The sequence below is a fragment of the Cenococcum geophilum genome (assembly GCF_001692895.1).
Source record: "Cenococcum geophilum 1.58 unplaced genomic scaffold K441scaffold_28, whole genome shotgun sequence".
NCBI lineage: Eukaryota > Fungi > Ascomycota > Dothideomycetes > Gloniales > Gloniaceae > Cenococcum > Cenococcum geophilum.
In genome coordinates this window covers 836,822-852,154 of record NW_027137586.1, presented here as the reverse complement: position 1 = coordinate 852,154, position 15,333 = coordinate 836,822, and the positions used below count along the sequence as shown (strand labels likewise).

General features: G+C 50.2%; 5 protein-coding genes across 5 annotated transcripts; 3 read left to right on the top strand and 2 right to left on the bottom strand.

The window, feature by feature from the left end:
- Positions 1–375: 375 nt before the first annotated feature.
- Positions 376–2,868, bottom strand: K441DRAFT_697335 (uncharacterized protein). The gene is made up of 2 exons (XM_067652965.1): positions 2,183–2,868; positions 376–2,124 (listed from the first exon to the last, which is right to left on the bottom strand). The coding sequence occupies exons 1-2, from the start codon at positions 2,808–2,810 to the stop codon at positions 770–772; spliced, it is 1,983 nt and encodes a 660-aa protein (XP_067502666.1). The 5' UTR covers positions 2,811–2,868; the 3' UTR covers positions 376–769.
- A 134-nt stretch (positions 2,869–3,002) lies between these two features.
- K441DRAFT_661930 (ARM repeat-containing protein) lies at positions 3,003–5,642 on the bottom strand. Its single transcript, XM_067648965.1, has 7 exons — positions 5,408–5,642; positions 5,270–5,355; positions 5,092–5,212; positions 4,921–5,034; positions 4,627–4,872; positions 3,820–4,569; positions 3,003–3,771 (listed from the first exon to the last, which is right to left on the bottom strand). The coding sequence occupies exons 1-7, from the start codon at positions 5,454–5,456 to the stop codon at positions 3,449–3,451; spliced, it is 1,689 nt and encodes a 562-aa protein (XP_067502665.1). The 5' UTR covers positions 5,457–5,642; the 3' UTR covers positions 3,003–3,448.
- Positions 5,643–5,894: 252 nt separating this feature from the next.
- Positions 5,895–6,182, top strand: K441DRAFT_661929 (uncharacterized protein). Its single transcript, XM_067648964.1, has one exon. It carries the CDS (start codon positions 5,994–5,996, stop codon positions 6,159–6,161), a length of 168 nt encoding a protein of 55 aa, XP_067502664.1. The 5' UTR covers positions 5,895–5,993; the 3' UTR covers positions 6,162–6,182.
- Positions 6,183–7,007: 825 nt separating this feature from the next.
- K441DRAFT_566671 (kinase-like protein) lies at positions 7,008–8,888 on the top strand (the record flags this gene model as incomplete). Its single annotated transcript, XM_067643757.1, has 1 exon — positions 7,008–8,888. The coding sequence occupies one exon, from the start codon at positions 7,008–7,010 to the stop codon at positions 8,886–8,888; it is 1,881 nt and encodes a 626-aa protein (XP_067502663.1).
- A 2,738-nt stretch (positions 8,889–11,626) lies between these two features.
- K441DRAFT_706301 (DUF1793-domain-containing protein) lies at positions 11,627–14,811 on the top strand (the record flags this gene model as incomplete). The annotated part of the gene is made up of 7 exons (XM_067653650.1): positions 11,627–11,646; positions 12,062–12,235; positions 12,289–12,584; positions 12,637–13,076; positions 13,129–13,712; positions 13,763–13,965; positions 14,016–14,811. 7 exons carry the CDS (start codon positions 11,627–11,629, stop codon positions 14,363–14,365), a joined length of 2,067 nt encoding a protein of 688 aa, XP_067502662.1. The 3' UTR covers positions 14,366–14,811.
- Positions 14,812–15,333: the final 522 nt, after the last annotated feature.

The window sequence follows — 15,333 nt, the reverse complement described above, 5'->3', positions numbered from 1 at the left end:
GACCATGGCGTGTCGTATGTTGGCACAAATGGAGGTATACTGGCACCTGTAAATGGCGAAATCCACGGAGGGCAACTTATAGCCACAAATGTTGGTCTCTTCCGGTAGAACAATGAGTCGCGAATGCCACTTCGTTCTGGTGGGCTTGACTTGAGCGCCTACAGTTTCTTAGCTGGCTAGTACAGCCAGAAGTCTCAATCAAGGCTTGCAAATCTCAGGACAGCTCAAAGGTTGTGTTGTAGGTCATATAGCCATGTNCCTACTAGCTATGCATTCATTCAATGTGCGAAATCAGGGTGCTGCCAGCGGAGGCATGTTGGTCTTCAAGACATCAAACAAGTAGACCTAGAAAAGCCAATGTGAAAAAAAGGTATTGGGAAGATAAAGTTGGCCTTGGGTTGGTACCTAAATGTATGTTCTACGAACTGCTTGAAGCTTGAGTTCTCTCATCCCCGCTCGGCCCGAAATCCTCCTTTTGATCTTAACGCCGTTATGATGAAAAGCGCTGGCAGAAGGGGAAGCATGCAGAACACCCTGCTCGAGGAAATTGAAAAATGATATCGATAGCTGTCCATGTTTCTATATTGGCTGTATATGCCAAGAGCTATCTTAACCAGCTCTAAGAACGATCTTTAATCTCAGCATCACATTCCCTGTCAAGATGAACACGATATGTTCAACGCCAGCAAATGCACCTGATATCAAACGCCCACAATGCCATCATTCGCACCCCAAATCATTCCGTACCAACTTACTCTCTCACCCCGTTTCATCCCACAATCTCGTACCAGTCAGGTGTAACAACAAACTTTCCCCTAACCTGCCCAAACCCTAGCACTTCGCCCTCGTCGCCAGGCCCCACTCGCTCCTCAGGCGGCGTGATCCTTGTAACAACCGTGTCCTGCAGGAAATGCGGACTCATGCCCATGCATAGCTCCAGGCTCGTGCCGCCCCAGCTCAGCGTTGCGCGGCCCGATTCATGGACGCGGAGCTTACCTACGCGACCTGACGCCAGGCTGGGCTCCGAAGAGGTTGACAGCGGATCTTTAAGGGTGGGCTTGGCTTCACCGTCCTCGATTTTGACGGGAGTCTGGTCAGTTGCTGTGATTATGGGATCGGCTTCGTCCGGCAGCTCTTTCTTGACGGTTGGAAGTAGTAGGTCTGGCACGATGGGCGGGAGTTGGAATAGGTAGACGCGGTCGGCCTTCATGTCGACTGTCTGTGGTTGGCCTTCTTTCATGGCTGTGTCGCCATCTGCGTCTTCTGTGGCTGTAGTGGGTGCAGCGACCGTAGGAGTGTCGGTTTGGCCGAGCTCGCGTCTGATCTCGCTCAGGTCGAATTGATGGCGCGCCCATTCCTGTCGCTCTTCTTCGGTTTGGAGAGAAGGAGTTGAGTCGCGCATGCTCGATCTGCGGCGCTGTCGGCCTTTCCCTTTGTGGAGGCTCTTCTTTCCAGGTTCTGCGGAAGAAAGAGGTTGTTTTAAGGCCTCATTCTGGGTGGAGTCTCCCGCACCAACAGCGACTTCCTCGGGAACCGTGATTGCGCCGTCTTCATCAACCGGCTCATCTTTGATCTTAACCACTCCCTCCTGATCATCTGTCTCCTGCCACATACCCTTGTAAGGCCGACGGACTTCTGTGATCTCGATATCCTTAATCTTTGCCTTGCCTTTGCGAGTGACAGCCTCAACCGCTTCGGCTGTTGAAGAACCTCCATTCTTTTCGGCTTGTTTCAATATCTTGGCAGATGCTGCGGAACTGGCTTCCGTATTGATACCGATGACACGGTCATGGTGCTCTCTTCGAGAAATGCGAATAGGAATCAGTGCAGGCGGATTCCGTTCTTTTTGCCTACTTGCAGAGCCTTCTTCAGCATCGTCATCGTCGTCAGAAATCTCAAGTATGTTGTCGACATCTTTCCGCGGCCCTAACGTGACCTCGTCTTCGTCAGAAGAGATGTAACCTCCGTCTTGCACCTCCTTCTTGACGTAAATCCCTAAAGACCTATTCAAGTCGTCATCTTCATCTCGTTTGGTATTTGGCTCCTTCTTAACCCGCGCTCCCCCAGATCCTGATCCGCCCCCAGAGAAAATAGATTGACTTTGATTTGTTCGTCTCGTAGGATCTAGGCACAAAATGTCAGTAATGTAGTTTTAATCAGAATCTTTACCAAGCAAACATACCATTCGTGACCTTCCCAAGTGAGAACGGCCCGCTAACCGGCACATCTCCCATATACCCACCCCTCCCTCTCCCGCCCCGATCCCCTCTCCCCCTTCCTCCCGCGCCTCTATAAAGCCCTCTATTCGTCTTTCGGATCTCCGCCTCCCGCTCTGCTCTCCGCTCTCGCTCCCGCTCCAGCGCTTCCTGCTGCAGCGCATCCCGCTCCTCCTTGCTCCGCCGTCCTTTAAACACCGGCTGGCGCGACAGCGGCTTCCGGCCGCGCGCAGCCGCAGCTCCACGCGTTGCTGGCGATTCCGAGCGCGAGCTGGGCGCTGAGGTGCCCTTCAGGGAATCCAGGCGCTGGACAGCGGGTCTGGTGGAGGTGGAGGCGGAGGCGGAAGCAGAGGTAGCGAGCGGCTGGTCCGCTTGCCCGGCAGAAGCCTGTAGCTGCGCGTCAGGCATGTCATGGTCTGCGTTCAAAGACTCATTGCCCTGCTTGGGGTCTGCTGCGGAAGCAGCGTCTGGGACTGCTTCTGGGTTTTCTGCGGGAGGGGCAGACAGCTCTGACTCCGCTGCTTTTTGGGCCTGGCGCTCAGGAGCCTTCGCGCCACCTCGGCCGCTTCCTCTTGGTCGTCCTCTGGGGGCCATGGTGGTAGTAATCACCTCTCGTGTTATCGGTTTGGAATGTAAGGCTCGGCCATTGCAGTGGACGGGGTTGCATATCAATTTGTCGACCTCTGAATTTCTCTTATCGATAACCCTGGCGATTAATCGGCATTTCGGAGAAATTATTTCTCCAGACATCACTGTCGGTAGACTATGCATGAACTGGTGGTGGAGGGGTAGTGGATAGTTATTGAAACATGAAGTAATTCATTCTAGTTTAATTACCAAAGTAACTAACGACTGAGACCTAGATATCCCAGTCTCCATCCAATTCAGCCTAAGAATATAATCTGATCATCAAGACCAGTCCCACCAAAGTCAATTCGAAATGTGGTATGCCGCCAATAAAGGGAATCCCGCACCGCCCATGCTCGCTGTAACGTACGTAGGAAATGCAGGCTTTGCTCCGAAAACGCCAGCCACCCAAGACTCGTAACAAGCAGCATGACATGATGGAGGGATACCTGGCCTCGAAGGGAAAAGAGACAAACACTATGAAAGAACAAAAATAAGACAGGAGGGTAATAGGCGGGTAATAGGCGGGTAGAGGAAAATCATAGATGACAGGGCCGCCGATTTTAGTTGGGTTAGGGGGGTTTAATAGGCGGAGGCTGTCTTGCTCAGCCTTCCACGAGAGTTTTGGGGTTCTTCCCCAGAATCTCTAGACAACGACGAGCTAGACTTACTACCTCGCCTTCGCCATTGTCTTCGTCATCGGATTCTATGTTACGGTCTGCGATGTCCGTGACCATTTGCACAATCTCCTCTGATTTTGAAATTAGACTCAATAGCCGGGAGTCTTCAGACTCGAGCAGTTGTAGCAGCGTCCAAATGGCAATGTGTTGAAACGTAGGGTCACCACTTGCTAAAAAGCGTCTGAGATAGCCGTGGATGCCACCTGATGGTTCTGTCCAGTTTTGGAGGAAAATGGTGTAATCATTCACTAGTCAACGTTAGAGCCACCCTGGCCTAGCAAACGGGACGTTCTTACCTTTCGATGACAGATTACCTAATGCCGCTGCACTGTTCCCTTGCACCTCAATACTGTCCGACTCTGTGAGAGGGATCAAAACGTCGAACACCCCAAGGTTGAGGAGGTGAGGTTTCAATTCGTCGCTCAATGCAAGGACAGCAATTGCGGCTGTCATCTCTGACTGAACCGGCAGCCGTACGTTCAAAACGAGCTGCTTGCATTTTTGCACCGCTCCGGCTTCCAGAACTAGCTGTTTGTTCCGGTCAGAGCTTGCAGCTAGATTCCTGAGGGTGGAAATTGCGTGGCATTGGATCTCGTCGTTCTCGGTCGAACCTAATAAGTCAACTAAAGGGCGAAGAAATCCGGCGTCGATGATTGGAGATTCGTTTGCGGGATGAATAGAAATATTTCGGATGCAGGCGACTGCGGAAAGTATAAGAGGAAGGTATGACGATTGTAATAGTCGAAGAAGAGACGGCAACCCTCGAGCACGGACAATTTCGAGCTGGTATCGTTCGTCGGAGGCTAAGTTCCTTAACGCTAAGGCAGCCTGGCATTGTACTTTTGGTGAGGATGAATCCATCAAATGAACAAGTGATGTAACGAGGCGTCCTTCCGTTTGAGCCAACTTTGTGCGGTTACTAGCATCGACAGCGATATTGCTAAGCGCAGTGGTGCAATAGTACTGTACATCAACATCAGGAGATGTGAGCAGCTGAACAAGAACCGGAATGGCTCCAGCGTTGACAAGTTGCTGTCGGTTATCATCTACAAGGCCTATCAGTAAAACGCAGCCTAGTCACAAGGAGTTATTTTGGGTCGTACCGGAGTGCGTCATATTCAGTAGCGCCCCGGTTGCGTTCCTTTGTACCCGCATGTCCTTTGATTTTGCTAGCCTAGTCAACGGGAGCAATGCTCCTGATCTGGCGATCTTGGCCTTGTTGTCTTCGTGTGTTGCAAGATTGGTGATACACCCAACCGCATTGCATTGTACTTCGACATTCGGCGAATTCATTTGTTTGATGAGGGGGTTGAGACCCCCCAATGCGACGATGGCAACCTTGTTTTCCGCTGCAAGAAGTCAGTAGAGTTTCCTGGGCTTCCACATTGTTCACATACTATTGACTGCTAGGTTGCCGAGTGCCGCGCAGGCAGCCCGCTGTACCTCGATATCCGGATTTTGCAGAAGGAACAAGATCGGTTCAAGGGTATCTCGGTCGACTTCTCTCACATCTAAAGTATTGGGCCAATTAGTGGTGGAAAGTATTTCTTGGAGACGGGGTGGCTTACCTCTCTCGGTGATTTCGGCAAACGTCAAGCTAGCGCTGCGTTGTAAATCGATGTTGTCCGAGTATACTAATGTGCTCAATGCTCGAAGAGGTTCTCCAGAGAAAAAGTCGGTCTCAGCCCTCTGGAAAGGTATGTGAGTTCTGTTTGTTCATGTAGCAGATGTGGTTGGGGGCCATACGTTCTCCAGGAACCCTAACAGGTCTGCAACAGCTTCCCGCTCGCTGTCTGCAAGCACCGGATCGTACAAACTATCTTTTGAGCGACCTGTCGACACCAGAGTTAGTCCTGAATGGAGAATCAGTAGGAAGGCTCATACTGCCACAGCAGGACGCAAAAAGTCTTGAGCAAAGGCCTGCGAAGCCCATCCTGGGACGTCAAGGCCTACCGGCCACCCGAACTTGGAGCTCTGGCGGTCAAGAGCAGAGGCCGAGGGTGGATACGGTAAAGGAGACGATATTGGCGTGACCAGAGGATCCGGGATCGCAACGGTATGGATACAGGGTTGGGGTGGTGATAAAATGCGATGTCGTGGCCAACAGAGACGGCGAGTGCTGCATCACTTTGGAGACGGTATCTTGGCGGGAAGCTCGACTCTGAAGTCAATCCGGTTCCGGCATAGCGCCGTCACCGAAAACTCGAGCTCTCTGGAACGGGCAGTCACGGGCAGTCACGGGAGAGTCGCTCGACAACGTAAGGATGGGCTCACCGATGCAACAAGCTGCTACTGCGCCTTGCGACAAGGAATTGAGAGGGAGTTCCTGGCGCAGCGCGTGCGTAGGTACCTAGTAGGCCATGTACACAGCCATGTACACAGGTATATGACATATTCACGCCCTTGGACAGTGGACCACGGTACGGCACGGCGCGCGCTGTTCTGTCGGTTGTTGTTCAAGCAAAACGCCATGCAGGCTTGCAGCTGCCTCGCTGTCGGCTCTGCTTTCCTACCAAATAAGACGCAGATGATGCAGCTCCGTTCGACCTTGACGCGACTAGGGATTCCTTCTTCTCTTTGCGCGGAGGATCGAGTCGTTTTGTCTTGTCTCGCAGTCCCTCAGACCGAGATCTCCTGACCCTGCATAAGGTGCATAACGGTGAAAGTGGATAGCAGGATGGCAAGTCATGCTGGCCTGGGCAGGGCACATTGGAGATGGCCACCAGCGCTTATCATCTGGCAGTCATCACCCCACCTGGCCTGAAAATTGGGCCAAGTCGCATACGGGGGGGAGCCCTGGAGGGAAGAGATATAGGCAGGTGGCCGGCAGTTGCAAGCCTCATCTGCTCTGTCTGGCCCTTCTACGTGCATGTACCTTTGCAAAGCCTTCCTACTTGTACAAAATGCCTGCGTCCACGTCGCCGTCCCTTACGTCAGGCCCGGAGCGAAGCGCCTCCTCCACCAGGGCGCTGATTCGCCTGCAGGGCCCTAGGTGCACTCGTGCTATTGGTTATGGCGAGGGCTTGATAGGCTGTCAACGAGCCCGCCAGAAAGCAAAGTTGGGCAAACTGGGCAAATTGGCAGAGTTTTTCTTCCATACGTGCATCGCTAAAATATAGGCTTTCTCCACACCCTGCAGCCCACCTTGCGCGTGGGGGAAGGCGTCAGCGTGCATCCATCGCCTACGTTTTAATCAAAAGGACCCTTGATCCACTCCGATCACACTCCCCGCCCAATATCCAGCTTGCATCGTCATTCATCTTCCCTCCACATATGCAATTCGTCCCCAGCACTCACCGCCACTGACTGTCCACTCGAGAGGGCTGCGGCCAAGCAGCCGCTGCGCTGGTTACCCAGCGTTCCAACTTCCACGATTCCATTACCCTCTCCGCTTACGCACATACCCCACGGCGCGACCAGAAGAAAAGCCTAGTTGCCAGCACCTTGAGCTCCGCAACTATCGTGAACTCCCCTAACCGGTCATATGGCCCCATCCACCGAGTCCCCTCATGTGTTCCAGAAACTTAAGCTCAACACCAGAACGCCACACAAGCCCGTTTCCTCGAGCTTTGCTTCGATACCACGCTGTGAATTTCAGCGGGAGGGGGATTCTTCCTCGGCTTTGACCACGCCTGAGCTTGCCGAGTCCCATTCACTCAACCACAGTCAAAATAGCAGATACGGAAAGCATGGGAATGGAGAGGAAGCTGTGGAGGGACAGCAGCAGGCGCAGTCCTATGGCTCTGCTGCTGCCTCCAGTTTCAACGACATCGAGAATACTTTTCGCAAACGCCGACCCTCCATAAGCTTCGACCAGAAAGTTACACTCGACTGTGGAAACCGTCACTCTATCGAAGAACCTTTACCAAAATCAGGAGTGCCACCAACTCTACCTGAAATAGATGGCGAAGATTATTCGGACAACGGTTCATATTTCGTACAGGCTCTTGATCGAAGGAAAGAGGCTACACACCGCGTTGGAGCATCTCGTTATTCGTTGTTACGAACTACCGTCGATGGACCAGCCGCAGATCCAAGCTACGGCGACCACGAAAACGTTGCTTCCTTGACTTCTGGGGCCACTGCTTCTCCTCCACTAGAAGAAGTTCGAACACCACTGGAAGCATCTGCGGATTATCTACTCTCCCCACTACCAGCATCTTCGCCTATAGAGTTCCCTTCCTCGCTATTTCGACGGAACGGCTCCCAGCGATCTAAAGGCTTCCGTGAGTTAAGCAGCGACGGGAGTGTGCGAAAGATGAGCCGCCGGTCCTCTGCCCGTTCTGGACGTTCTCTCTCATCCATGTCTCCTGCCAGTGCCTTCCTCTCTCATTTCAATTCCCGAGATGAAGCAACCAAACCTGTGGAGCCGGATGACGAGGGACAAGAAATCGGCGACCACAGCCAGTATATTATTGGCAAGCAAATAGGCTATGGGGGATTCAGTGTTGTAAAAGAGGCATCCACGTTCGAAAATAATGTGAAGGTTACGTACGCAGTCAAAATTGTGCGGAAGGAGCTAGCAGGGAAGCAGGAAATTGAGAACGAGGCGCTGCAAACTCAATTTGAGCATGAGGTCGAGGTGTGGCGGTATCTCAAACATCCGTACATTCTTCCGCTTTTGCGAGTGTACAATACCGACTTTGCCACCTTTTGCATAACAAAGCTGAACGCTGGTGGTACTCTCTTCGACGTCGTTCGCAATGCTCGCCAAGCAAAACTAAAGGGAGTTGCGCCACGCCTTGCCAAACGCTATGTGTACCAGCTTGCGTCGGCGGTTCGCTATCTTCATAACGATATTACTCTTGTCCATCGCGATATCAAGCTCGAAAACTGTCTAGTGGACATGTCCGGGCCAAACGCCAAGACTGAAGGGGGTAACATCCTGCTCTGCGATTTCGGTATGGCAGATTACATTGTCAGTGACCATCGCGATACCCCTGAACCACATTCTGGAGGACCAAATCAGAACATTGGTCCGTCAGACACCAGCACGTGCATTGCAGGAAGTTTGCAATATGCTGCGCCTGAGCTTTTCAACACTGCAGGTTCTATCTTTTCCACCGCAGCAGATATCTGGGCATTTGGTGTTGTTGTTTACGCTATTATTACAGGAGAACTTCCATTCAACGCTGGGCTTGATTCGAAGACCACCAGGAAAATCCTCGAAGGTGACTGGGATGTTGGGCTGCTCCGTAAAGGACAGGCCGCCAGAGAAAGCCCAGACGATGTAGTTGACCTCGTCAGAGGTTGTCTCGCAATGGATCCAGCAAGGCGCTGGACCATCACTGAGATTCTTAAGTGCCGATGGCTGGAAGGTTGTCAGGAACTCTACGAACATATTGAGCGTCCATGGATTTCTTAAACGTTTTTGAATACCCGGCGCCCGGGCGAACTAATTCTTCTTCTGACTTGTTTGATTTATTCATTTCCGGGAGCGTTCGCTGGCGAGATCCGGTAATTTTGTTTGGCATCTGTGAGACTCGTTCGTTGAATGTGTTTCTTGCGAATACCTTTCTCCCCTGTCTCACACGGTTAAGTCTATTGCGTTGGAGTTTTCATGAAATCTGAGCGCATTTTCAGTCACGATCTAACGCTGTATCATAAGTCAAAGTCCAGCCTTTATCTCATTAGCAAATAACTTCCAATTTCCTTCATCTATTCCATGGGTTTAACGCGGGCAATCCTCTCTCCCTTATGAGTGTCTTTTCTTTTTTTAACCAGAGGGTGTATTAATAGAATCTCCATCAAAAGATCGATACCGATATACTAAATATCGTAATTCATAGTATAACCAGGTAATTTACCGAACCTCGTGTGCTTCATGAGTAGTACTTCGTTAATCGGCATGATATATCTAAGCTTAACGGCCGCAGCGCAAAATGGCTCCAAAGACCCGGGCGACGACTGCAGAAAGGAAGGAAGGGAAGAGAAAGAAAAAGAAACAGACCTCTTTTACGGACGACCCGAATCCTTTCTCTCCGCTATCACAGCCTCCTTTGCAGCCTCCTTTACACCATCATTCTCCAACTCTACACCCCCCTGAATCGCCGCTCCCGCCATGCCAGCTGCATCTCCTTTACTAATACCTTCGCCATCGCCATCGCCATCGCCATCGCCTTTATCATCGCCACCGTCCTCCAGCTTTAGAACGATATCCTCCCGCATAAGCTCGTATACAGATACCAACTAGCCCCATTAATATCTCTCCCCAACGAAACTCACCGCCGCCAGCTTTCACCGTCTAGTCTTAAGTAACTCCAAGGATATTACAGAGTGCGCTTTCTATAGGGTACGGGTATCAACTAGGATGACAGAGACTACCCCATTAAGGAGTTAATAGGGGACTATATGGGCGACTGCTTGTGGTTAGAACTTGGAGCCGACTTCTATAACTATCTTATACTATTCGCACCCCTAAGCACCCCTTAGCCTAAGCCTAAGCCTACGCCTACGCCAGATACCTCAAATACCTCAGAAACTGTTTCCGAGCCGCATACCTCGGCCATCGCCGAAACGTAAACCACCACTTCAATTACCTCAATCGCTTCAATCGCCTTACCTACCACCCATCTCTACAACCACGTACATACGCCTCAGTACTAGCATCATCCCCCCTACAACCGGTTCGACCTCGACCTCGCCGGAAACTACTAGGTCTAGTACTTACAGTTCAAGACCTTATGGCACGATTTCGTGGTAAACCGTCTCCATTCCAACAACTACAACCACACCACTACCACTACTAGCAGCCTAGTCGGTTGCACAATTCCTATTATATGTACTACTAGCGTTTATAGATAGGATAGGGATAGCTACTAGAGGGTAGCTAATAGTAGAAGATATATATTAGTGAGCAAAAGGATAGAAATAAATGGTAAATAGGATAAGAATGGGCGTTAGAATTTCGTTTTCCTACTGCTACTACTTCCTAATAGTTATAGTAACCTAGTATTCCACTAGGGAGCTGTAAACCCCTAGCGTAGAGGTTTATAAACTAATAGGATATAGCCACTAGTACATGTTAAGCTGCCTAGGAAGGGTTCATGTAAATAGAACTGTAGTGCCATAGCCTAGAGGCTCATGCGCAGTATTGTATGTAGTATAATACAACGGATATAAAATAAAAACAATAAAATATCTAAGCTTAATCCGCCAAGCCTTAAATCTTACTCTCTTCAGTTGTGTTTTCAACAGGGGCTATATTATGATCCCGAATAAGCATAGCATTCGGAAAGTCGGACGATCAGGAGCTTATGGTGGAACTTAGACGTGGCAAACTAGCTGGACGGCTGCTGGTGGGCTGCCAGTGGCTGCCGGATGGCTGACATGGATGGGGTGCACTGACCGCCTCCAAGGGCCAAAAGTCCGAGAAAGGACACTGCTAGGAAACGACGTGACAGCCACCATCAGCTGTTCGCGTTGGACTGCATGCACCCCAAACCCTCGACGCCTTATGGACCACCCCTAATTTAGCTCCACAGACGGTGTCGCTTATCTTTTTCGCCAGGCTCCTTCAGGAACAACAACCTCGAAGATCTTCTGCAGAGCATCCGTCCTTGGTCTGCTTGCTTCCACTACGATATCGGCTGCACCGTAAGAGCTCAGCCTCGGTCTCCCAGGCTTCTAAGTGGTCACGTGGCCCATGGCATATTGGCATATTGGTATGTTGACTTGTATGCCTCAGCTGGCCCTCTACGATCCTACTTGATGAAATCACAGAGCCCGATCACACGCTGGGACAACACATCACCCCCAGATTCTGGTCAGAGCCCTTCCGATGAAGAGAAATCCATGAATCAGAATAAGACTACATCGTTTGCGGCTACATGCTATGGCATATTGAAAATGGTGAAGTTGGATCTCATCAGTACTCAATTTCGCTTCCAATTATACAGCTTAGAATGAAATTTTCGTCTTCTGCTTCCTCAACCCTAACAAAAACTACTCTGAGACATTTCTGTAAAAGGACCTGACATCCTTTCCGCCCCTGCCAATACTTATACTCCGTCTACGGGCCATTTCATGCCGTCAATGATAATCGAGACGGTGTCTCATCGACCCCCTCATTTTAATTTGAGAAATACTTCGCTGATTTCACCCATGGCGATGCTTGCGCTCATGTGGGTTAGAATAGATATGTCCAAGTAAAGGCTCAGAAACCTCTCTGATGAGCCCACTTGCCAGCTATCGGATGCAGAGCAAGGTTTTCACCCCATGCTAAGCTTACCCCAATACCGCAATGCACCATGCTACAGCGTGCCTGCGCCATGTGGCAGCCGCAAGAGTGAATTCTTGCAGTGAACCCTTGAAATTTTGTGGAAATACTATAGATTCTACCTTCGTGCTGCCATCAGGTGGCCCATTCACTCATTCAGCTCGGCACTCCGATAGTCCCAGAATGCATTCACCCAAATACCACCCAAGTAAGATCGGCATATGTATAAAGTTCACCTGCCCAGGTTTGTGGATACGGTCAATCTATCCTCCAATTTTTTGCAATCCACCCTGATTAATCATGGAGCTCCCTTACTTTAGTTTCCTGGTCGTCTTTCTTATTACCCTATGTAGGGCTACATCAACCTTCTCACCTGCTCGGCCTCCGTCTCTCCCGTTGGCGGTTAAATCTCCATACTTGAGCACCTGGCTAGCTGCTGGCAGTGACGGGGGCAATGGAGGCTATTTGCCCGGACAGTGGCCTGTCTTCTGGACGTGTGCATATTCGTTGTTCAAATTACTTTGGCCATTTACTAAATTACAGACAGAAACCAAATTACAGGATGGACAGGAATGATCCGCGTCGATGGCACCACCTATACCTGGATGGGAGCCCCTACAGGACCAGCGACAGCCAATCAGGTCGCTTACGAGTATTCATCGACCAAAAGCGTCTTTACGATCGACGTAGCCGGGAAGGTGACCCTGAACATCACGTTTCTTTCACCAATCACACCCGATGACATGAAACGTCAATCCCTGGTATTTTCTTACATGAACGTAGAGGTAACATCTGTAGATGGTGCTACACACGACGTGCAACTTTATTCGGATATTTCAGCAGGTTAGGAATTTTCCATTTGTCTCGGTACCCAGTTACTCATCTCATGTGCTAGAATTTGTTTCCGGAGACCGCAGTGACATTGCGCAGTGGAACTATGGCACGACCGATGGTATTGCTTACCACCAAGTCTTCAAGCAAACTCAGCTATTGTTTTCCGAAAAAAGTGATCAAGGTGAATGGGGCAACTGGTACTACGTTACCGATGCTGTAGATGGCATGACGTATCAATCTGGCACAGACAACGACGTTCGTGGTGCATTCACGAGCAATGGCAAGCTTACAAATTCGAAAGATACAAACTATCGCGCCATCAACAGCAACTGGCCCGTCTTTGGCTTTGCAATCGACCTTGGGTCTGTTGGCTCGTCAGCTGTCAACACACTTTTCTCTCTTGGTCTATGCCAGAACGATGCAATCCAATTTGATGGCAAGGATGGAGTAGTTTCTTTGCCATCCCTGTGGACTAGCTACTTTAGCGATGACCTTGCTGCGGTAGGTTCTATATTATGGATTGAATCTATAGTCAAGATCTGATTAGCTGCAGCTCTCCTTTTTCCACAAGGATTATCTCACATCAAGCGTGATGTCCACAGATTTAGACAACAAAATCGCAAGTGATTCGACAGTAGCAGCGGGCCAGAACTATCTTACCATCACGTCCCTCTCCGCTCGCCAAGCTTTCGGAGCAACCCAGCTTGTCGGGACCACCAATGAGCTGTACCTCTTCCTAAAGGAGATTTCATCGGACGGAAATGTGCAGACTGTTGATGTTGTATTCCCCGCACATCCAATTTTCCTCTACACAAACCCGACGCTCTTGAAACTCCTACTTGATCCGCTGTTCGAAAACCAGGAAGCAGGCCAGTACCCGAATACGTATTCGATGCATGACCTAGGATCCAGTTATCCCAACGCCACTGGGCACCCTCTTGGAAACGACGAAGAGATGCCGCTCGAGGAGTGTGGAAATATGCTTATCATGACTTTGGCTTATGCACAGCGAGCAAATGATAACAATTATCTGCGTCAACACTACGACAAGCTTAAGCAGTGGACATCGTATCTCGTAGCCGAAGCACTCTACCCAGCGAATCAAATCTCCACCGACGACTTTGCTGGCTCCCTTGCGTAAGTCCATCCAGATAGTAACCAAGCTGTGCCACTAACGCAGACCGCAGCAACCAGACCAACCTAGCACTCAAAGGCGTGATTGGCATTGAAGCGATGGCTGTCATCGCAAAACTGACTGGCAATACCGCGGATGCATCTAACTACACCAGCATAGCACACAATTACATCGCCGCATGGCAAGACCTTGGCATCAACAAAGGCGCTAGTCCACCCCACACAACTCTCAGCTACGGCGCTGACGATACCCACGGTAACTCCCCTCCCCTCCCCTTCACATCAATCCCATTAACAACCCCACAGGTCTCCTTTACAATCTCTACTCGGACGCCGAGCTCAGGCTCAACCTCGTCCCGCAATCCGTCTACGACATGCAATCCGCCTTCTACCCAACAGTAGCCGAGACCTACGGCGTGCCGCTCGACACACGGCACGGGTACACGAAGGGCGACTGGGAACTATTCGTAGCTGCGGTCGCGAGCTCTAGCACCCGCGATATGTTTATCAAAGACCTTGCGACCTGGATTAACAATACCCCGACGGATCGGCCGCTGACGGATCTGTATGATGCCGCGAGTGGCGATTATCCGGGGATCACGTTTGCGAATCGCCCGGTCATGGGGGGTGCGTTTGCATTGCTGGCGTTGCCATAAATGCCGTGGGGGGAATAGGGCTGGAGGGGGAGGAGTAGTGTGGGAGGGAGAAGATTAACGTTCTTGTGCATATGTTTAGAACGGGGTTTGTTGAAGATTGCAGTTCTGCTTCTTGTATACGTTTTTGGAGACGGGCGACTGGGGCGGCGGACGTTATATACCGGTTTGTTGAATTCTTACTTTCATGGCTGATATGTCTTGATACAGTATGATCGATTCTTGCCGTATATTGGAGCATTTCAGGGCTTGAGATAGTCATCCAAGTGTTTTTGCAACATGTTGTCACTTTTCAGATTATCCATATCCCTGGAAAAGTCTCATCACTCGCTTTGTTAGATGGTACTTCTACGGAGGAGGAAATCAAGATTAACTGTTAGTTCATTCAAGTTCTATTTTGTTTTATGGTTTCTAATGTTAATTTGGACATTCACTTCATAACTCATGACATTCTCAACTCACTCAACTTCACTTTTACCTCTCATCTTACCTGACCAAAAAGGCATCACGCGTAAACATAAACACACAGATGAAACCTCATTCCCTTTACAACCTTCCCTTTAAGCTGATGACTTACTCTTATTGCGGCCCTCGCTCAACTATTGGCTCCGTTACTCCCGCGCGAGCGTAACTGCACCTTATTACTCTTCAGCATCTCACCGATCAGTTTACCTGTCTGACTACTCATTTTACTACGCTTCTGCATCGCCGACTTCAGTGGAGAGGTCGTTATCGCTGTGAGAAGCATCCGGTATCCATGAATTTTCGAGCTAGTGTACTAACTTCTTGCATCTCAAGTCAGATTCTTAGCGCTCGAAAAGTTCAGGGCATATTACAAACGATATACGGGCTGGAAACGACCGCTGCTTGAAGGGCTCAAATACTCTCTTCATCAACTCTAACATCTCGACGAAGTCAGCCGCCTACATACCAGTCAACCGTAGAAGACCAACAAGATGACTGAGTGTGAG